Source organism: Tyto alba, unplaced genomic scaffold (assembly GCF_018691265.1).
Source record: "Tyto alba isolate M040663 unplaced genomic scaffold, T.alba_DEE_v4.0 Super-Scaffold_12, whole genome shotgun sequence".
NCBI classification, from domain to species: domain Eukaryota; kingdom Metazoa; phylum Chordata; class Aves; order Strigiformes; family Tytonidae; genus Tyto; species Tyto alba.
This window is the reverse complement of record NW_024881274.1, coordinates 2185123-2206992: the sequence shown is the minus strand read 5'-3', so window position 1 is coordinate 2206992 and position 21870 is coordinate 2185123. Positions and strand designations below refer to the sequence as shown.

The following is a 21870-nucleotide window of genomic DNA, read 5'->3' as shown; positions in this document are numbered from 1 at the left end:
CTGGGGCCGGGGAGCAGCATCTCGTTTGGCACGTGCAGAGCACCCGTCGCGGCGGGGGCCCGGCTGCAGGTGCTGCTGCAACGCGCCGTGAAACACAGGATTGTGCCTCATGCCCTCCCTCTCCTCCGTGTAAATCCCCTGAGCCCTGGCACAGCCCTCGACTCGTGGGTGTCTTTGTCCCGAAGCGCATGGCAAGGCAGGGGGTGGGTTGGCTGCTGCCAGGAAAGGGGCTGGAGAGCGTTTGGAGCTCTCCTCTTGTTCTGCCCAAGAAAAGCAGCATCTGGCAGGCAGAAAGCAGCACAGCAGCATCATTCCCATAGCAGTGAACTCATCCGTGTGCTTAAAATCAAGCATCCACTTTTGCATTTGGCCCACGCAGCCGTGCCAGCATCGCTGTGGCTGTGGGTGACCTGAGGGTGACACGCAGTGGGTGACCTCGGCTGGTCTGGACCAACCTGGGGGACCACGACGGCACCTGAAGAGCATGAACTTGCTGCAGCATCTCAGTCCCTCCCCGCAGCCCAGAAGGGGAAAGGCACCCACCGGCGCTGGGCTTGCTCTGGCATTGCTTTCCAAGGGCTTTCAAGAGCCCATCCCTTTCCCTGGGTGTCGGGCAATCTGCAGGCAGCACAGCTTCACCCAGCTCCCCAGGATGAGGGATGCTGCCTGGAGGCATCCCACATTCCTGCCCGTGCAGTTGGCTTGGGCCACACTCCAGACACAGGAACAAAACACACCCAGAGGAGGGTGAAAAACCATGGTGGTGACAGGAGTCGGCACGGGGAACATATCCCTAACGGGAGCCAGTGGTGCTCGCCAGGCTTGGCGGGCAAGAGGCTGGGGTTTGGGCAGCATAGCTCATGGGACTTCCCAGCCGAGCACTTAAAAAACTCAAAAATCCAAATGATAATGCTGGAAAATTAAAAAAAAAAAATTTTTCTCACTTTCTAAGTCTTCCACGCCCATCACTGTTTGAAACTAGTGTGAGAAAAGGATTGGGGTGTCCATCTTTTAATTTTCTTATTGGTGTTTCTTGCTTTTCATGAAAACTTAGAACCACCTGCCTTTAAAACAGGGCAGCCGAAAAACACAGTGAGTTTCTCGTGGCTTAGAATCACTGTGGTGGTGGAGATACAGCATCCCACACAGCGTCATAAGAGGCATTCTTTTGCAGAAGAAAATTTTGGAGACTTTACATATCTTTTCAGATAGTGTTTGTAATGTAGTTTCTGCATATCTGGGGATAGTAAACATCAGACTCTTAAGTAGTACATTATCATGTTACAGAAAGGGACATAAACTTGTTTATAAAATGGCTAATTTTGTCTGGAACAACTGAAGGGTGTTTATCCTAGTTACTGCTAGAAACTCGTATAATCTTGAAAATGCTAATGCAGCTCCAGGCCCTGCTCAGCACAACGTTAAATCACCCATGTGCATGACTTAAAGCAAATCTCTCTTCCCCTTGTGCTATTTGTGTGCAGAAAAAAACCCATTTCTCGTTAGATTTTTTCAATTTCCCCTATTTTATTAAAAACTCAGGGAAAATACAGAAGGAAGTAAACACCCCATAGGACTTTTTCAAGCTGTCATATGCCTAGGAACATGCCAGAAAGCTTTTTTCTGCTACTGTTAGACTTCACACCCTGTACACTCAATCATCACCAAAAAAAAAAAAAAAAAAAAAAAAATCACAAAAAAAAGTGCAAATATCCTGAAGCTAAAACAAAACCAGTGGCAGTGGATGGCAGTGGAGCACAGGTCTGACATTGCCTCCTGCGGCACAGCCTGCACCCGGTGGGGTTTGGAGTTTTTGGGGTCCCTCTGCCCTGCTGGGTGCAGTGACAGGATTTGGCCCTGCACCTTCTGCTTTCCCCCCACGGTCCCATCACTGGGGCTGAGCGGTCAGGCATACAGGGCTGGGAAATGCAGAGGGCATAAGGACTTTGGTATTTAATCAGCCCCACAAAGCTCCCTGTCTTCCGTGGAAGTATAAATGCTGTCCTGACCACACCGAGTGTCCGTGCCCTTGGGCTGGGTGTGAACGAACTACAAGTTCCCCTAGCCCATGTGATTTTGTTCTTTTTAAAACCTATTTATGGCATGCAGGGGTGGAGGGGGGACCTGCTGTGGGGGGCTTCATGGGGCATGTGGCAGGGCTGGGAGAGTGAGACCCATGGCACGGCCCAGGGGTCCTCCTGGGCGGGTGAGAGCTGCCCCGGGGGTCGGCAGCGTGGGGGATGGATGGTGTTTGTAGCAGCACTTGGGGCGCACGTGCCTGAGAACCCACCACTGAGCTGTGACTCATCCCCAAACCCCGTGGTTCCAGCTGGTCCCATTGCACCATCCCGCCCCACCCTGCGTGTCCTCATAAGCCAGGGATGGAGAGGGTTGGGTCGTCCTGGGTGCAGTCACCCTCCGGGTGCTGGTTTGGGTGGAAGTCGTGTGTCCCAGGAGGATTTGGGGTGAAGGTAGCAAGGAGGGGGTGCTACAGGATCGTGCTTTCTGCGTGCTGGGCCGGGTTTGGGTTGTGTGCGCGACAGGGTCCGGTTTCCAGAGCTCCTGAGCTGCTGGGTGCTGGCTTACCTCCCCCTGTGTTAACTTTTTGGAGCTACAAGGATGCGGGCCAGCCCTGGGCTCCCTGGCACCAGCTCTCCCAGAGCTGGCTGCTTGCTGGCTTTGGTGCACAAGCTCCTTGTTTCCATGCTAATCCCTGCTGCAGGGAGTCCCCCTGTGCTGTGCACCGCGAGCACTTGGCTGAGCATCACCTGGCCCTGCTGTTACTTGGTGAGTGAAGCTGATTTACACTTGCTGATGACCATTCAGGTTGTTTTCTCTCTTGGACGTGTGTCCGTATCGGTCTCTTCCGGGGGCTTTCCAGAGCGTCTCCTGTTAAGAGGATGAATCTTGAGGGCAGGCTCGCAGATGAGCAAGGGCAGCTCCTCGAGATGTTTTCAGTGGTCTTGCTGCAACACTGCAGATACTCAGAGGGTCCCACTGCTGTGTCCTGAGTATCTGGAGAGCTGACATCTCTGAGAGCAGCGTGCTTCACTTGAGACGCCCCAGTCATAGCTGGTTTTGTTAACCCAGCCCTAAGTATGGTGGGACAACAAGTGCATCTCTCTGGGCTTACCAAGCTGGAGCTAACCAAAGGCCTGGGGGACTCTCTGGGTTTGCAGATCCTCTCCCAGAGCGATGTGGCAGGGCAGAAGGAGCAGAGCCCTGGAGCCTGGGTGATGGGCTGAGCCCAGCACCTGCATGGGTCAGCAGGACAGGAGGAGGCCCCCAGCCACCCTGTGTACCCCACAGCCACATGTCTGCACACAGCAGCCAAGGAAGTCCTTCCTCCTCTTCCTCAGCCCTCAGGAGGTTATTTTCTGTGCAGGGATGAAGTGCCAGTTCTGGATGGGATGGTCTCCAAGCAGTCTCAGACAGGACCCTGTCACCCTTCTGTCTGCTGTGATTTACAGGACCTATTGCACAGCATCTCTGGTAGTTTCCAAACCACTCCTGTTATTTTGGAGGCTGATTCATTCGTGCAGTCTCAGAGTAACAAAAATATCAGAGACAGCTGAATTTCTATCACAGTGAAAGCCATGTGCTTCTGAGCAGGGAGCTGCTCCCAGTTGCCTGCTGGTAATTGCTGATGCTGAACTGGGGGGGGTGAGATGCTCATCCATGGCATGCCATGGAATCAGACATGGGCAGTGTGTCCAAAAGCAGCAGCTCAAGTGTGTCGCAGTAAAAAGGAATTATCCAGCTGAGCTGGAAGTCCAGAATTGAAGGCAGCAATAAATAGATCAGAGCTTTGTAGAGACGTTTTAAGTGACTGGTTTCTTAGTAGAAAAGTTGATGGAACAAGAGTCTGCCATTAATAAGGAACTCTGGGGGGACCCAGGTCTGGGGGAGAGGTGGGGCTGAGCCCCGTGGGGCCACGGGGGTGATTTGTGCCTGGGGCAGCACCTGTTGCTGCACCCAAACTGCTTTTACCTATCGGAGGCGCAAAGAGTTTGATCTCAGTTATTTATAGCAGCTGCTATAAATGTGCCAGGATGTGCCAGGCCAGGAGCAGAGGGGCTGTTCACCCCATCCCAGTGGCTGGGGGTGACTGGTCCCAGGGTGAGCCACTTCACTTGGGGTGGTGGGGCCCAGCTGTCTACCCCGCACTGTGTCCCACACAGACTGGTGTGGGAACTGGGCTCACTGGGGAAGAGGGCTGCTGGGCTGAGCCCTCCACAGAGCCTGTGGTTGGCTCTTGGCTCCTTCTTTTTTGGGAAGCAGCGAGCGACCAGAGATGCTGATGGCTCCAGGGCTGCTGTCTGCGGGATCTGGACATAGGCTGAAGTCCTGATCCTGCTCCCTGGAGTCATCCCACTATCTCTGGGTGGCCAGAAAGGGCCAAGAGCAGGACTAGATGCTGACAAACCCCCCCACCCCCCCCCCAAAAAGCCACCAAACATTTCCATGCCCAGGGCAACATCCCCCTTTGAGGATGCCCTGCTCAGCCCTGGGCAGCGCTGCCAACCCCCAGCATCTCCTCCTGGGGCTGCCGGGGCGGCTCCACTGGCAGCTGGGTCAGCGTGGCATGGCACGATGGCTTCAGCCCAGCGAGAGGAAGAGGAGGCACAAGCCGAAAGCAAAGCTGGTGCTCCTCAGTCGAGCTTCCCCCTCCTGTGCTTGCTCCTGCCGGGGGAGGAATGAGCAGAGTCATGGGGCTGCAGAAACCCGACTCCTGCGGTGATCGCTGGTGGCAGCTGGAGGCACAGCCACCTCCGCCGGCACCACGGGCTGGGCGCAGCGAGCGGGGACGGGGCATTGCTGGGGGGTTCGAGGGGCAGCACCCAGCACCCAGCTGGAGGCTCCAGGGAAGACGTGGGCCATGCAGCACCCCATGCACCGAAGTCTTGGAGAGCGGTGTGCTGCTGAAGGGGCTGGAGCCCTACAGAGCTGGCAGGGCCCGTAACGCAGGCCTGCCCTAACAGCTCTGCAAAACCCTATTTCCAGGGAAATTGAGGCTGCCTAGACCAACAAGCTCCTGAGAGTCCCCAGAGTCCCCAGGAGATGGGGTGGGTTGGTGCCCCCATGGGTGCTGTGGGTCCTGCTTGAGCATGCTTCAGTGTATCCCCAGTGGGACTCAGGGCGATAGAGCCAGATGCAGCCCTGTGTTTTTGGCTGGAGCCTTGAGGTCACTGGTATCAAGGGAATGCAAAGGGTAGGGCTCCAGAGTTGCTCAAGTAAAGCGTGAAACGGGTGTAAATCCAGAATAACTCTGGATGAGAAGAAGGAACAGTGATGCCCTGTTGACCCTGGTGCCGTGGGCACCATCCCCTTGCAGAGACGTGTGGTGGCAAAATTGCCTTTTCTGCTTGCTTTGATGAAGTTCCACCTTCGGGCTCCAGTGGGCTGGGCAGGGAGATGGGGCTGTGCCCCTCTGGGGTAGCTGCTCCCAGCTCTCTGGTTTGCAGCACTTTGGGCCCCTGAGGTGGGCTGTGGGCAGTATTGGACTCCACTTTGCAGTGGTGTGACCGAGTTTATCCTATTAGATAACCCTGTCCATCAAGGACAAAACTCTCCCTCTTCTAAAACAGGTTTAAATACAAAAATTAGTGCTTTTGATGCCTGATTTGTTTAAAGATTGCCCTGTTCCAAAAGGCAGCAAGTTGCTTCCATCCCTCTGCCAGCTGCATTTTGAACGTGCACCAAAGCCCTGGCACTGTAGCCACGAAGGGGCTGTTCAAACACCGTGATGAAGGTGGTCTCTGCCCAAGAGGTGTTGCAGCCAGGGGATGGTCTCTGTTTCATCCCTGGGGCTGGATGCGATGTGGGGTGAGCAGGAATACCCACACAGCACTGTGCTCCTGTAGGGATTGCCTGCTCCTGACAGAAAAAATCCATTTTGCACACTGAATTTCAATTCATCAGGAGTAGTGAGGGAGCATGGTGGTTTCTAAAATGCAGTTATCCTGCATTGCTCAAAATCAATACCTCCCTTTGCCATTGCTTTTATCACTTGGTTTTATAATCACCATAGGAACGTCGATACCATTACACACCCAGAGTCTCTCTTCCCACCAAGGCTATAAATGTCCAGTTCTCCTTAATTACAAAAGGTTGAAGGCTTCCAGCTCTCAGCAGGACAGGGCTGGGGCTGTGAGGAGTGTTGATCCTAAAGCTTTTTCAGGGGCAGGTGCTCAGCAGCATCACATAAAGTTTTGGTGCATGGGGGGGTCGCTGCTTGCCAGGGGGATGCTTATTTTGGGGATGGTGAGGCCCAGAGGTGCATCTATCCCTGTCCCCCTGCAAAACGGGATCAAGTGTTATTTTGGGCTCATCTCTGACATAAGCTGGTGTTTATGGGTCAAACAGATATCGAGGCGAAGCTGAGGCAAGGTGACTCAAAGGAAGAACCTTTCTGGTGTCTAGGAAGCCTCTGCCAGGCGTTTTGGCCTCACGTGGGGCATGGCAGCCTGTTCCTCCAGGTGCAACCACCCGTCCGGTCCCCACTTTGCTCTCTCCAACCCTTTTCGTTGTTCTGCTGCTCAGTGGAGCCACCCTTATCTCTCCCAAATGGCCCATCCTATTCCTGTCCAGGGAGTCATCCCGATCTCTGTAACATTAGAAAGTGCCATCATTGAGTTGCTTTTTGGCTCACGTTAAGACTTTAACCCCTTGCTTTCATGAGAAGAGCTATCTGGCACTGCAGGTTACTTGTGTTTCCTATGGATGGGTGCCCTGAAATGGCCACTGACCCTGCAGAACTGAGCTCCTCTGGCTGAGGAACCTCTTGCTCCGAGAACCGCACGTTGCTTGCACAAGGTGCAGGAAGAAAGCTGCTGATGCCTTGCAACATACTGCAAAGCGGAGACAGCTGGAGCAGTGCTGCTGATGCCAAAGGTGTTTTGTTTTGTTGAACAACCCTGTCTAGGTTGTGAAATTGCATGTCTAACAACAGCCAGCTGGTGCCAGGGACACCAACTGCTCAGCTCATATGGTGCTCAACCTGATGGTGTTTTTTGATCAGAGGCTGAATGGGGGTCTGGGAGGAGAAGGAGCACGTGACATGCTCGGTCTGCAAGTGATCCATGTACAATAATCTTTCTCACGAGCTCAATATTTCTGCAATAAACCTGTTCGCAAAAACCCGCCGAGAGCCTGCCATCGCACGGCTTCAAGGGCTGAGCAAAAACGCCCCAAAAAGGCATCAGGTGGCATTTCCTTCTCTGCCCCCCCTCTCCCCAGCAGGCTGGGCGCAGGCGTCCCGGGAGCAGAATGAGAGGATGGCCGGCCTGCCGCACATCCCGGGCCCCGAGCACCTCCGCCCCTTCACCCCCGCCTCGCTGGCTGCCATCGAGCAGCGCATCGCCGAGGCAGAGGCGCTCAAGGTAAAGCGGCAGCAAGTGGAGCTGCCCGAGGAAGAGGAGATCAAGCCCAGCAGCAGCCTGGAAGCTGGCAAGAATCTGCCCCTCATCTATGGTGACCCACCGCTGGAGCTCATCGGGACCCCCCTGGAAGACCTGGACCCTTTCTACAAGGACAAGAAGGTGAGGGGCAGAGCTCAGCCCGCGGGTAAACTTGGCATTAGATGTAAGTCCCAAGAAAAAGATCAAAGCATGGACCTCCTCTTCTTTCCACCATGCCCCAGAGTGTCATCTGAGCCCATCTTGGTGATCCACAGCCCCAGACCGCTGTGGTTGCTCTTCCAAAGTAGAGCATCTGTTCCTTGGCAAAGTCCCCAGCCTTTGGAGATCCAAAGCACACAGAGGGATCTTACCTCTAATAGCAGCACTTGATCCGTGGGTGTTTTGGGGGTGTGCAGAAGGGATAACCCATCTCCCTTCTCTCTTTTCTCCACAGACATTCATAGTCCTCAACAAAGGAAAGTCCATCTTCCGCTTCTCGGCAACCCCTGCCCTCTACCTGCTGGGGCCCTTCCACCCCATCCGCAGAGGAGCCATCAAAGTGCTTATCCATTCATATCCTTGTCCTCTGCAATGCTGCTCAATTGCCAGGTCAAACCCTGATGCTCAGAGTGCAAACTGCCTTGGGAGAGGGCTGAGAGAAGTGTTTCATGATGGTGTGGTGAGCAAATCTCCTGGGCTGTCCCCCGCCATGGCCAGGACCCAGACACCCCGGTGCTTTGGTCCCTTCCCCAGGAGTGGGTGTCTGAAGGCTTTGGGCACCTTGGTGACACCAAGAGCTCAGTCTTGGTTGGAGAAGGGAAGAAACCTAAGTGGTGGAGCTTCCTGGGAAGAGGTGCAAGGTCTCTGAGGTCTGGAGAGACTTGAAAAGGAAGGAAAATATTACAGGTCAGGGGAACTTGTTCCAGCTGGGAAGTGGGTGAATTGGGGAGCTCACAGGATGCTTTGGGAGAGGAAAGGCAGAGGAAGCAGGACATTGGGGTACAAGGAAGGAGGCAACTTGGGCAGTGCTGAGGGTTTCGGTGTGAGACAAGCAGAGATGGAAGGACAGGAAAGGACCTGAAGAGCAAGAGGGGCACTAGGATGGGTGGGAAATTATCCCAGTAGAGCTCTAGTGGCAGGAGGGGTTGATGGCCGAGAGGTAGGAGGAAAAAGAGGTGGAGTTTGTGGCAGAGGGATCAGACAAGTGGGGAAAGCTGTATCCTGGGGTGATGGAGAGGAAGGAGCACAGGGGACAAGAAGGGAGGCAGAGCCAGCACCATGGAGGTGGGGAGGGGAACAGAAAGGGAGGGCAAGGGCCAGGACCATGCATGGGAGCAGACGGACTAAGAGGAAAGTGTGAGCACAGGACTGAGCTGGGAAAGAGCTGCAGAAGGAGTGGGTTGGGGCATGGGGCCAAGGTGGGAGGCAGGACAAGAGGATGAGGTGCTTGGCTTCACAACCACATGAAGGGGGGAATCTAAGCAACAGTCACAGCATTTCTCCTTGACCAGATTTTAAATTATTCAGCATGATCATCATGATCACAATTTTAACCAACTGCGTGTTTATGACGATGAACAACCCCCCGTCATGGTCCAAGAACGTGGAGTAAGTCCCTGCCCCCCCTAACCTCCCCCAGCCATGAGGCCCATCCCAGCTTGGTCATCCTTAGGAGGGACAGGACCAAGGCTGAGGGATGAGTGCTGGGATCCAGGCCCCCTTCTGAGGAGGAAGATTATCACTGGGAGATGCTGGTGACCCTCTTGATTTCAGAAGGGATGTCTGTGCTCTGCACTAGGCATTGCAAAAGAGTGGGAGTGTTCCAGAGCTGCCCAAAATCTGGTGGGGTCCCTGTGACAGGAGATCATGGCAGAGCAGGCTGGGTCGGGTTGAGACAGCAGTGGTAGTCTGGAGAGGCTGAGCAGATCCACCAGTCCAAGGAGGGGACACAACCAGCCCCAGGTGAGAAGGGGAAAATCCAGCATTTTCTGCTGTGTTTCTGTCCAGTCAGGTCTCAGCAGGGTTTTACAGAGAGTGTGATGGTGTTGAGACATCAGCAGGGATCAGAATAGATCAAAATAGATTGTTGCAGAATAGTGACCAAAGGGATGGGTACCTCAAGATGTCCCAGTTCGCCTTATGAGACGGGGTGAAAACCTTCCCCAGTATCAAAGCAGCCCAAGAACCCGGCATCCCGCAGCTGTGAGCCCCCAGCTCAGCTTCCCAAGATGATCCCACTGACAGGAGTGGACAAAACCTCACCCTGAGCTGGCCCTTGGACCTGAGCGAGCAACTCCTGAGTCACCAATTCCCATTTCAGATACACCTTCACCGGGATATACACCTTCGAGTCCCTCATCAAGATACTGTCGAGAGGCTTCTGCATCGACAGCTTCACATTCCTGCGTGACCCGTGGAACTGGCTGGACTTCATGGTCATCTCCATGGCGTGAGTTTGGTGGGATGATGCGGGGAGGACAGGAGATCTGGCCACTGCATCTCGGGTGGGGGGGACCCTGGGGAGGAGGGCTGAGAAACAGGGGGGTGGGTGCCTGGCAGAGCCCTTTGAAAACCTTTCCTCTCCTCTCCTGCAGCTACATTACCGAGTTCGTGGACCTGGGGAACATCTCTGCTCTCAGGACCTTCCGTGTCCTCCGTGCCTTGAAAACCATCACCGTGATACCAGGTGGGACTTAAAGAAGGGGTCTCCTCGCCATATCTTCCCCTTCCTTGAGCTCATGTTTTCCCACAGTTCACAGCAATTCCTTGTTCTTTTGACAGCTCTAAGAGAAAACAGAGGAAATAAGGTATTCGATACTTATAAATAATTTTCCACATAATTCAGCTTTTGGGTCAGGTCCTGCTGATTTTACATCTTGAAATTAACTGCGCTCACTTGGTTGTTTGGCCAAGGAAAGCCCCTGATGAGCCAGACGTGGTGGTTTTAGGGCTCCTTGGAGATGCTTTAAGTGGGCTTGTGTTCATGTCGTGTTTATGGGGTCAATTAACCAATGTGCTTTTCTTGGTCCTTGGAGCCATAAACTCAGTTTTTTCCCCACTGCTGACAGCTCTGGTGCTAGGGTTGAGATATTTAATGGGTATTAGTGCAAGAACCACAGAGTGAGTGTTTAACATCACCCCAAACATCCAGCCTGTGGTGTTAGGAGCACATTATCAAATACCTCTGACGGTTGTTTCCCAAATCTGATACCATTTCAATACCCTGCTTTGGTACCACCTAGTGCAAGCTCACAGAAATGATAGGTCAGATCTCTTGAAGAAGTGTGAGTCTGAAATGAAAATGGTAATTTCTTGTGATAGATAAATTCTTGTGTCCCTGCAATTTCCTGATCTTTAGCGTCCATATTTGAATGTTTTTTGCCTCCATCAAACAGGCTAAAAATTACATTTAGCAAAACATAAACTGCTGTTTCTTTCTGGAATAACATCCCCCCAAGAGGCTCTGCAGAAATAGCAATTGCAAAAATAAGCTGTTTTAGAATGGCTGTCCTCAGCAATTTCCCAACATAGACAAGCCCTTGGAGAACAGGGTTTTACCTAAATAGTTTGGGGAGGAGGGGAACTGGCATGAGGACATGGCTAAAAATCATGGGTCTTTGGAGAATTTCCTCCACGTGAGAAAGCTCTGTGCTCAGAGCTGCTTTTTTTAAGATCAACGTCAGGATGTCCTGGCATCACCCACCATCCATGTAGACTTTGGATGATGGGAACGACATCCTCCATGTCTAAAGCCCACCGAGGATAAGCGGGCAAGCATCCCCTGCAGAAGAAACAGCAACAATGTGGGGGGAGAGATGAGTTAATCCCAATGCTTAATGCAGATGTCGCTTCATCACCTTCACTTGAGTGCACTGGGGTTTCTCCAGCTTGACAGGAGCAGGCTAGACGGTCTGGCTGGGCTCCCAACCACCCACAGGACATCAGCATGTGGGGGTGTTGGATCACAGAGGCTTTTCTGGAGCTAAGAGCAATGATCAGCATTGCTTCCAGCTGGGCTAGCAAACAGCTTTTCCATGTGCCACAGCAAACTGGTCTACTCTAGTGGTTTGGGCAAAAAAAAAAAGGCCAAGTTTTGGCATTTGGGGAAAACATAAAGCCAAAAGGAATTCATAGATGCCAGGTTGGGGTGGCCTTTGGGTTGCGATACCCAGGTTAAGGCTGGCATGGGGAGGCTTGGCTGGCACTGGTCCGAGGGCAACAAGTTTTTGGGGGAGGAGCCTGTGGTGCCCAGCTATGTGTGGGGACAGAGGGACAGCTGGGATGTAACGTGGGGCACAGAGCTGGGTGTATGAGCACATGGGGTGAATTTGGTGATATCACATGTCCCCACCAGATCCAGCACCTTTTGGAAATGCCGTAGCACATTCTCCACAATTAGCAAATGAGCAATTAGCTCAGTAGTGTCACCTCCTCCCCCAGGGCTGAAGACAATCGTTGGGGCTCTGATCCAGTCAGTGAAGAAGCTCTCAGATGTCATGATCCTCACCGTCTTCTGCCTGAGCGTGTTTGCCCTAATCGGCCTCCAGCTTTTCATGGGGAACCTCCGGCAGAAGTGTGTGCGGTGGCCCCCCCCCAACGACACTCTGCTGGAGGACTTGGGTCTGGACACCAACACGTTGGCCAATGCAACACTCTACAGCAACTTCACCGACAGCATCGCCAGCAACTTCACCAGCAACAGCACCTTTGATTTTGAGGCCTACATCAACGATGAAGGTAAACACTCATAAATCCCCTTCTCCATTGGCCCCTCACTCTAGTTTGCTCCTCAGCTTCCTTGATCTTCCTCCCTGTCAGAGCAAGATGGTTTGCTTGCACAGATCTTCCTGCCAAAGGGCTTTGCAGGGTTGTGCATACTCACAGGATGGACAGATGGGATCAAATCCTCCTTGCCAGGGACAATGCAGTCCACCTGGGCAAGCTAAACTCCTCCAGAAAGGTTTCACCATGGGAAGGCCTGGACAAACCAGTGTCTCCATCTCTTCCACTTGCTAGTGAGGGCACAGTCTCCCCATTGCCGTGAGCACTGGTGAATAGCTGCTCCATCTGGCTGGTCACAGCAGGGAGACCAAACCCTCCAGGACCAGATGGGACTTTGGGTGGAAAACCAGAGGGAAGGATGCAGGAATGACATTTCTCACCCACTTTCACTGCTGCATCATATCTGGGTCCTTCCCCAAGTACCGCTGCAGCCGGTGAGCATTGCGTGCAAACATGCAACACCGTGACATCCAACAGGAGGGGAAGGAGGGAGAGGTGGGATCAACAACAGGTCTCCAAGTTTGCTACTTTCCTACCACTTCTTTGCAGCAAGTTTGGCCCACAGAAGTACAGTGGGGTTTTTGTTTGTTCTTTGGTTTTGGGTTTTTAAACTCCATGAAAATGTAAAAATCTCAAAAAAGCTGCCTGGCAGAGCTGCACGGTGGTGGGAAGCTCCAGAGGGATGTTTCAAGTCTCATTTAGGGCACTCGGAAGAGCTCAGCAGAAGGTCAGGTTATGCCTCGGCTGAGCTGCTTTACCCAACTGTACAAGTAGCTCTGGCATTAATTACAGGAAGACATCATGGTAAGGGTGCAGATTCAATATATGGGATCTAATGAGTGCCATGCGAATAGCAACAGCACCCTGTGGCCATGCATTCGGGTTAACGGCTACTGGGGACCAGGCCAAAAACATATCATCTGGAGTTTCACAAGCAGGACAATCTCCTCAGTGAAACCTTGTAGGTTAAATAAAAGCCTGGTGGCAAGAAGGCAGGCAGATCTGGGGATGGTCTGAGGAAGCTCCAGAAATCCCTGTATGGCTCCTGGAAGGGCTCTGCTAGGTGATGGCCAGGATGGGGCCCAGCTGCCCTCTGCCATGTCCGGGGATGGGTGTCTCACCTCTGTGTCCCTGGGGGCAGGTGACCTGTGGTGGCATTGCTTGGCAGCTCCCGTGGCTCTGGGTCTGTGCTCAAGCTGTAAGGAGGAGTGTTACGGACCCCTGGTCTGTGAGGAGGGTGGGTTTCCCCACCAGCTAGGGGCTGGTTGGTGTGGGAGCAGCAGGAGGAAGGCGATAGCCATGGAGCAGTAGCAGACAGTTTCCCCAGGGATTTTTTGGGATCCCTGCAGTCCCCCGTGCCCCATGCCCCCTGGGAAAGACTTACTATTCTCTATGTTTTCCCAGCAAAACAGATCAGCCCTGGTCCTTTGGCTACATGTTACCCCACCTTCCCAGGAGGCCTGACCCTGGCCAACCTGGCCGTTTCCAAAGCTCTGTATGGGTTTGGGAGCCATCTAGTTGGCTTGGCAAAACAATGCCACGAGCTCTCTGAGCTAGTGCCAAGTAATTCAATGCAAATAGCAAAGTCAGCAGAGAGAAAACCCAGTGCCCAACACTGGATTCAGGAGATTTCCCTGACAGTGAGGAGCTGCCAAGAATTTGAAAATCAATCTTTGTTTGTTTGTTGTTTGTTGTTTTTTGTGGTTTGTTTTTTTTTTTTAATGTCTTGCTCTTTCCCCAACTGCAAAGCCAATTTCTACTTTCTGGACGGAGCGCTTGATGCCCTGCTCTGCGGAAACAGCAGCGATGCTGGGTGAGTGCAGCTCATGCTGGCGGCTGAGGTCCCCTCTGGCTCCCTGGGAGGGGATAAGGCAGCCAGCACAGCCTGGGGACCACCGATGCTTGGGGTGGGACAGGACCAGGGCTGGGAATGTGGCTCCGCAGGTGCACGGTTGGGGAATCCCGACTGTATTTGTCTCGGAGAGGGTATTGTTCTGCGCATCCTGACTGTATCGGCGTTGGGAAAGGTGATGTCAGCGCGGGCATCGTGGGGGGATCTGTGGGAGGGTCCTGCTGAAGCATCTCAGCACCTCCAGGGATGGAGCACTTCTCTGCGGGTGCAGGAGGGGCAGCACCGGGGGCTCATGCCAGCTGCCCCCGCGGCTCCTTTGGTAGGAAATGCCCAGAAGGGTACCAGTGCATGAAGGCGGGGAGGAACCCGAACTACGGCTACACCAGCTACGATACCTTCAGCTGGGCTTTCCTGGCCCTCTTCCGCCTCATGACGCAGGACTACTGGGAGAACCTCTTCCAGCTGGTAAGCACCAAATTTTTATCCTTGTGCAAATGCTCTTCTTGTTTCATTGCTCCCCCTGGTCTAGAACATGTAAAAAGTCACTTGACTGGAAACTTGTGAGGCCTTGTCCTGTGGCTTGTGGATCTAACCAGCAGCAGCAGAGATGGGGCATGGTCCCATCCAGTTCCCCAACCTGAGCAGTGCAGTGTATTTTCCAGGTGTGCTTCAGAAGTGCTGTCGCCTATATAATGGAAATCAGGGATTTATAAGAATATCTAGTACATTTCTGGCTTGAGCTAAGGGAGAGGGCAAGGGGGAAAAGCTAAGTCACTTGTCCCTTACATTGAGTCATCGTTTAGGGAGAAGTTGTAGACACTGTAAAATTCCAGCTGACCCAGGGTCCAGAGACTGTTTAGATAAAAGCCAGCATAGGTCTAAAGGCTACACAAGTCCTCTGGAAATGATGAAAGGACCACTCTCGGCCCAAGGGTGAGACCTGAGAAGTTGGGGTCTGAGAGACATCAGCTCCTGTCACAGCAAAGCGAGTCTTTGATGAAATATTGGCCCTATCTCTGTACACGTTTACAGCCCTTGGGCTACCAGAAAGGACAGAGTGGGAGGGAAGGTGGGGGGAGGCTACTGAGACTACTGGTTGGTTCACACAAGCCCTAACCCAATGCCATGGACTGCAGAAAGGTCAACTGGGCAATGACCAGCCCTTGGGGGGAAAACAGGAGCAAAATATTGTGCTCCTACCACAAATGGGAGGGTATCCTGGTGCAAGACCTTTCACTGGAAGCATCACCAAACCAATACTGTGCCGAGATGGTGTGACAGCCTGTGCTTTCTCTTTTCACAGACACTGCGTGCAGCAGGGAAAACGTACATGATCTTCTTCGTGGTGGTTATATTTCTTGGTTCCTTCTACCTCATCAACCTCATCCTCGCAGTGGTGGCCATGGCTTACGCAGAACAAAATGATGCCACGATGCTGGAGGAGCAGGAGAAGGAGGAGGAATTTCAGCAGCTCATGGAGCAGCTGAAGAAGTATCAAGAGGAGCAAGAGAAGATGGTTGGTGGAAAGTGTGGAGGCCAAAATGAGAGGCCTTAGGAATAGGGGGAGAAAAGGGGAGGCAGCAACAAGTGTGGTGGTTCTTCTATTTATGTAAAATCCAAGAATAAGACCCATTTGTTCCATAGTAAGCAAAGATAATAATGGAATAACTATCTGGGGGGTCACAGCTGAATCAAAAATTTGAGATACTAGCCTGAGTGGGGAAAAAAAAAAGTCTGAAAAGATTTAATTTCCACATGCAAAATCCAGCACAGGGAGCACTGGGAGGCAGCAGAGAGGATCAGCACAGAGGTGTGGTATTGCTTGAGAGTAGGAGGTGAGAAACAAGGCTTAAAAGGCACCAGAACTAACAATATATCTTCCTGCAGCGCATCAAGAGCAGGAAACCTGGCAGAGTGCCTGCACGGGCAGATTATGATCAGGGTACAAAAGAAGCACTCAAGGAAGATAGAGCAGTTGCAGCAAAGCATTAGCAATCCATTTGGTTTTGGCCAAGACTGGAAACAGAAGAGAGGGCTGGACAGCCCCTGTGTCTTGCCCAGGGATGTGCTGGTGTCCTGGCAGGAGCTGAGGCACAGCTCTCCAGGTCTGGCCTCACTGCTGTCCCCCAGCACACGAGCAGATACGCATGCCTGATGCTGCAGACAATTTGTAGTCAAAACTAACTGGCAACAAAATGGGTGGTGTCTGAAGCTGCCTGATTTCCACCCATTTCACAGAATTAGCGAATACTCTCAGCAGGTTTGCAAATGACATCAAGCTGAGTGGTGCGGTTGAAACACCTGAGGGATAGGATGCCATCCAGAGGGACCTGGACAAGCTCGAGAAGTGGGCCCATGTGAACCTCAAGAGGTTCAACAAGACCAAGTGTAAGGTCCTGCACATGGGCTGGGGCAATTCCTGGTATCAATTCAGGCTGGGGATGAAGGGATTGAGAGCAGCCCTGTGGAGAAGGACTTGGATGTACTGGTGGGTGAAAGCTGGACATGTGCGCTCGCAGCCCAGAACCCACCCGTGCCCTGGGCTGCAGCCAGAGCAGGGGGGGCAGCAGGGCCAGGGAGGGGATTCTCCCCCTCTGCTCCGCTCTGGGGAGACCCCCCTGCAGTGCTGGGGCCAGCTCGGGGGCCCCCAACAGCAGAAGGACACGGAGCTGCTCGAGCGGGGCCAGAGGAGGCCACGAAGATGCTGGGGGGGCTGGAGCAGCTCCCCTGGGGGGCCGGGCTGAGAGAGTTGGGGGGGTTCAGCCTGGAGAAGAGAAGGCTCCGGGGAGACCTTATAGTGGCCTTCCAGGGCTTAAAGGGGGGACAGGAGAGGGGGGGAGGGACTCTGGATCAGGGGGTGGGGATGGGACGAGGGGTGATGGGTTTAAACTGAAAGAGAGTGGGTTTAAACTAGATATAAGAGAGTGATTTTTTACAATGAGGGTGGTGAAACACTGGCACAGGCTTCCCAGAGAGGTGATAGAGGTCCCATCCTGGGAAACATTCAAGGTCAAGTTGGACAGGGCTCTAAGCAACCTGATCTAGTTGAAGAACCCCTGCAAGGGGATTGGACTAGATGGCCTTTAAAGATCCCTTCCAACCCAAACTATTATATGATTCTATGAATATCAGGTTGGAAGGGACCTCAGGGATCATCTGGTCCAACCTTTCTTGGCAAAAGCACAGACTAGACAAAGGACATTTATTCCATTGCAGTCCTGGGGTGTTAGCTTAGCCCCTCTCCAGTCCTTGAGAGTCTCTTTCAGCACAATATGCCTATAAAAACATGGGCAAGAGCTTCTGTGATGCTCTATACTGCAGCTCAGCCATTTTCCATCCCTAATCATCATTTTGGTCTATGTCAGCAACGTCTGCAGGGGACATCCCTGCAAATCTGTTAGTCTGGGCAAAAGACCAGCTTCCTTGCATGTAGAGACACAAAACAGTGTTTTCCTCTGTCTCTAGAGCCTCTACCTCTTATTGCTTATCTGTGCCAAGCCACAACATCCTCCGAGGAAGTGGCTTGCTCTTATCTGGCTGCTTCTGTTTGCAGGATGGGTCTTAGCAAGCCCTGCCCAAGGGACTGGGACTCCAGGTTGGGCATGAAGCTGGTGCTGGGATCAGTTCCCTGAGTAAATTAACCAGTGAGCTGCCCAAGGACTTTATTAAGTGATGGTAGTCCTTTATTGTCACCTATAGAAATGGAGAAGACAGAGGGAATAAGGCTGAGTGGGCCCTCAGATCCATTTAAGCGACTGAGAATGGAAAGCGTGTTGTATCTCAGCAATGTGCAGTGGGAACAGAGAGGTTCCCACTCTGTTGTGGCATCCTGAGTGCTACCAGAAGGTGTAGTAGCCTTCAAATATTAATACCATTGTTTGAAAGAAAAAAAAAATTGGGAAAAAAATTTTAAATTTTGACCCAAACATTCACAAATTCAGTGAGAGTCCAAAAATCTTGGAAATCATGTTTCATCAAGAGCCTTGAAGATTTTGCTTCTTCCCCATTTGGGAAGAAATCATGATTGAGAGATTAAAGTTTCCTGCAAGACAGAAATCAGAAGGTTTGTATAGTTTTGTCCTTATGAATTATTCAGCCTGACCAAATCTGAACAGATCTATCACTGCTGGGCAGAGAGCTTAGTACGGTGGGGTGTGCAAGTGAAAAGGAAAGGCTTGCAACTTCTGTTTAGCTACTGTAAATTGCGATCCCTCATTGTTGCTCACGATGATCTGAGTTTGCCGCCCAGGTCCTGCAGCACGCAGACTTTGGAGTCACAAAGTCCTCCCCAGGAGAGTCCTGGGGCTCGGCTCACCCCCATCCTTAGCCTGGTGCCCTGCCGCGATCCTGGGCAGGTCCCGACGGCTGCGGGCAGGCGGGTGATGGGGACGTGGGTTGCTGCAGTTGCAGGACCGGCAGTCCAGCAGCAGTTCCCTGCCCAGCAGCACGGCTGAGAAGGAGCGCGACTCGGACCTGAACAGTGACCAGGACAAGGCAAAAGACTGCAACGGGCAAGTGGTCCCCAAGGTCGTGCTGGAGCGGTCCGCTACGGTGATTGATGTACGTGCTCGACCCTGTCTCTGCCATCCCTTGAGGGTGCCCACCCCAATAACCCCGGTGGAGGGACAGGCTTGTGGGTCAGGTCCTACGAGCCTTTCTGCAGCCCACCTGTAGTTCCCATGCTGCACCCCAAGGTCTCTCCAGACCGTGCCCTTTTTTCTGCCTGCTCTATCTTTAAGTGCATTCAATAGCCTGCAGCGCTCTGCGTTCATCCCCTGTGGCCTCCTCTCCTTCTAGTTCAACCCAACCAGTGAGCCGGAGAAATCAGACCACAACCACCTCGCTGTGGGCAACCAAGATGGGCCAGGCCTTGAGAAGAGGGTGGGGAGTGCCATCAGCGTCATCTCCAACGCTGTGGAAGGTACGTCCTTCTCCAGCCGGGGTGAGGGCTGTGTGGGCTAGCTGGTTTAGCCCAGCTGTTGTGCGTTGGTGGGCTTGGGGTGCTCAGCACACACCAGTGATAGCGGCTGTCCCAAGTCTCCAGCCCCATGCACGGGATGACTCTGGACAAGGGGTCTTCATCAAGGGTCAGTGCACTTCAGCGATGCTCAAACGAAGCTTTTCATCCCAGCTCATTAGGATGATGCTTGGAGGCGATAATGCAATATCTCAGGCAAATGAATGGGATTGCAATTGATTACAGCATTCTCCAGAGCCAGCTGAGAGCTGTTGAGTGGCTTCCCAGAGCTGGTGTCTCTACTTCAGCAAAAAGTACCACCGACTCAGCAATAACAGGCTTCTCAGCCCCCTTCTCCCTGAGAAAGGGTACCAAACCCTCTGGCCACCCCAGAGCAGTTCCTTTGGGTGTCCCTGCAATCTCATCCTGCCCAGGTGCTGAGAGCAGGATTGGACCCACGGTTCCCTGACAGATCTGCCTTTCCATCTCCCTCTGGTTTGGAGGGTAAGGTCTGCAACATCACCGTGCCTGGGCATGGGAAGGCTCCTCCTTTCAGCCCCCATACTAAACTCATAGATGGTCTATGGCTGGTTCAGAACCTCTGGAGGGGTTTCTTCTAGTGGGTTAGCACTTAACCCACCCAGAGGAGGACAGGATAAGCCTATACTGATGTCATTTCTCTTTCTTGCCCTCAGAGCTGGAGGAAGCTCACCAGAAGTGTCCACCTTGGTGGTACAAATTTGCCCACATGTTCCTGGTCTGGAACTGCTGCCCTCTATGGATAAAGCTGAAGGAGTTTGTCAAGATGGTGGTGATGGACCCCTTCGTGGACCTGGGAATCACCATCTGCATTGTGCTCAACACAGTCTTCATGGCCATGGAGCATTACCCCATGACAGAGGAGTTTGAGAACGTGTTGACCGTGGGGAACCTGGTAGGCAGCTATGGACATCCCGTCCTTCCCCATTTAGAGCCAGAGCAGCGACACCATCCACCCTTGTGGGCAGATCCCCTCTGCTGCCATTGTGTCACCTGAACAGCAGGCATGCATGCCTGGAAACACGTCCCAGCTGCTGAGAAGGTGCTGCAGGGGTCTGATCACAGCATCCCTGTGATGGGTTGGACTCAGATCAAGGGAAGCGATATGAGGTGGGATCCATCTTCTCCTGCTCCCCTTCTGCTGCAGCTTCTGTCTTGCTTGGTGCATCTCAGTGATGCCAATGTGGTCATGCCCTTTCAGAGATTTTCCTGAGCCATCTTCTACCTTGCAACCCAAGGTCGGGCACGAGTTGCTGCCAGCCCTGGCTGACACCGCAGTGTCCTTGCGATGCTGCGTGGCCATTGTGGCAGAGCAGGGGTCAATTCATATGCTGGGAGCAAACAGGTCCACATGGAGCAGGAGGTAACAGTGCTAGCAGCGTTTTTAAAAAATAAAATAATAATCATCAGGACTTTTCCCAGTGAAATCACTGCAAATCTGGGCTGTCTTGATTTCGTGGGTGTATTTAGCAACCAGCTGTGGCTGTTCCTGCTTGGAGCTCAAGGTAAATGACTCAGTTGGATGCAGTCTGGTGGTGGGACAGGTCCAGGAGGCCTCTGATAGCTCTGGGAAATGCAGCTAAGGGATGGGAGAGCTCACTGTCTCCTCTCCTGCCACCTTGCCCTGCTCCAGCACCTGCCGGGGCCTCTCTGTGCACAGGCACTGGGGTGACACATGCCGGTGCCTGAGCCCGGCGGGCGGGATGACGCTCAGCACATAGCTGCTTTGTCTCTGGTTTCATTCAGGAAATACAAGGGGATTAATCGGCTGTTGCTCGAAGCACAGTCACACTGGAAAGACAGATCCAGCTTTTTCTTCAGGCCAGCAGCGGTTTCGGGCTGCATGTACCTCCCGGTGCCGGTGGGGATGGGGAGGATTTTCTGGGGAAGGGCTGAGGGGGATGAGAGCTGGAGAAGCAGCTCCCCCTGAGCCAGAGCCTCCCCTCACATCACCTGCCTGTGCCCAGGATAAAAGCTGCGGTGCCTGCTGCCAGTCTCTGCAGGCAGAAAGGTGACCAGGCTGTAAATGAAAAGAACAGGGATCAGCTGGCAGGAGCAGAAAAGGGGACGTTCATGGGCTGGCAGGCAAAAGGGCATGTCAGGGAGCATCCCCCGGGATGTATATCTCGACCTGTGTACCCGACATGATCCACATCCAGGGCAAACTTTGTCACTGGGCCCTCTGTGCACATGCCATGTCATGAAATTGAATCGAGGATGCTAATTGTCACATTGCTGATCCCGCTCTGGAGTAACGTGATAATGCACAGCGCTGTTGTAGTCCCAGGAAGAGTAATGTGTAAAAGCTGGATCGGCTTTCGTAGGGCTCGAGGAGGGACAGAGGCATCCCAGTTGCAGCCCAGTTCCCAGCGCTGGGAATCTCTGATTCAGCAGCCATTCAAAGGCTTTGCCAATGAAACTTTTATTTTTAATTTCCACCTCCAACCTTTGTGTCTCTCCAGAAGCAATCAGTCACCAGTACTCCCAGCCTGGCTTCACAAGCCACTCTGGGCAGCAGCTGGGGAGTTTGTTCCCAACTGGGACTGGACCTAATGGAATGAAACGCTTTGGGAATACACCAAAACAGAGAGGTGCTATCCACCCCACCCCAAGGCTCAGCCCTGGCTTATAAGCGAAGTGACAGGGTGCTGTTTCCCACAGGTCTTTACAGGAATCTTCACAGCAGAGATGGTCCTGAAGCTCATTGCTCTAGACCCCTACGAGTATTTCCAGCAGGGCTGGAACATCTTCGACAGCATCATCGTCACCCTGAGCCTGGTGGAGCTGGGCCTGGCCAATGTGCAAGGGCTCTCCGTGCTCCGCTCCTTCCGCTTGGTATG

At 53.0% G+C, this 21870-nt stretch overlaps 1 protein-coding gene across 1 annotated transcript in view; it reads left to right on the top strand.

The window, feature by feature from the left end:
- SCN4A (sodium voltage-gated channel alpha subunit 4) overlaps positions 1-21870 on the top strand; it is a 47442-nt gene that overhangs the window by 5912 nt on the left and 19660 nt on the right. The window contains exons 2-14 of the mRNA XM_032985086.2: positions 7240-7541; positions 7855-7981; positions 8912-9008; positions 9721-9849; positions 9995-10086; positions 11841-12137; positions 13932-13995; positions 14358-14499; positions 15338-15550; positions 18439-18594; positions 18832-18955; positions 19687-19925; positions 21692-21865. Of these exons, the coding sequence (XP_032840977.2) occupies positions 7278-7541; positions 7855-7981; positions 8912-9008; positions 9721-9849; positions 9995-10086; positions 11841-12137; positions 13932-13995; positions 14358-14499; positions 15338-15550; positions 18439-18594; positions 18832-18955; positions 19687-19925; positions 21692-21865 (2118 nt within the window). The 5' untranslated portion in view covers positions 7240-7277. The remainder of the gene's footprint in view (positions 1-7239; positions 7542-7854; positions 7982-8911; positions 9009-9720; positions 9850-9994; positions 10087-11840; positions 12138-13931; positions 13996-14357; positions 14500-15337; positions 15551-18438; positions 18595-18831; positions 18956-19686; positions 19926-21691; positions 21866-21870) is intronic.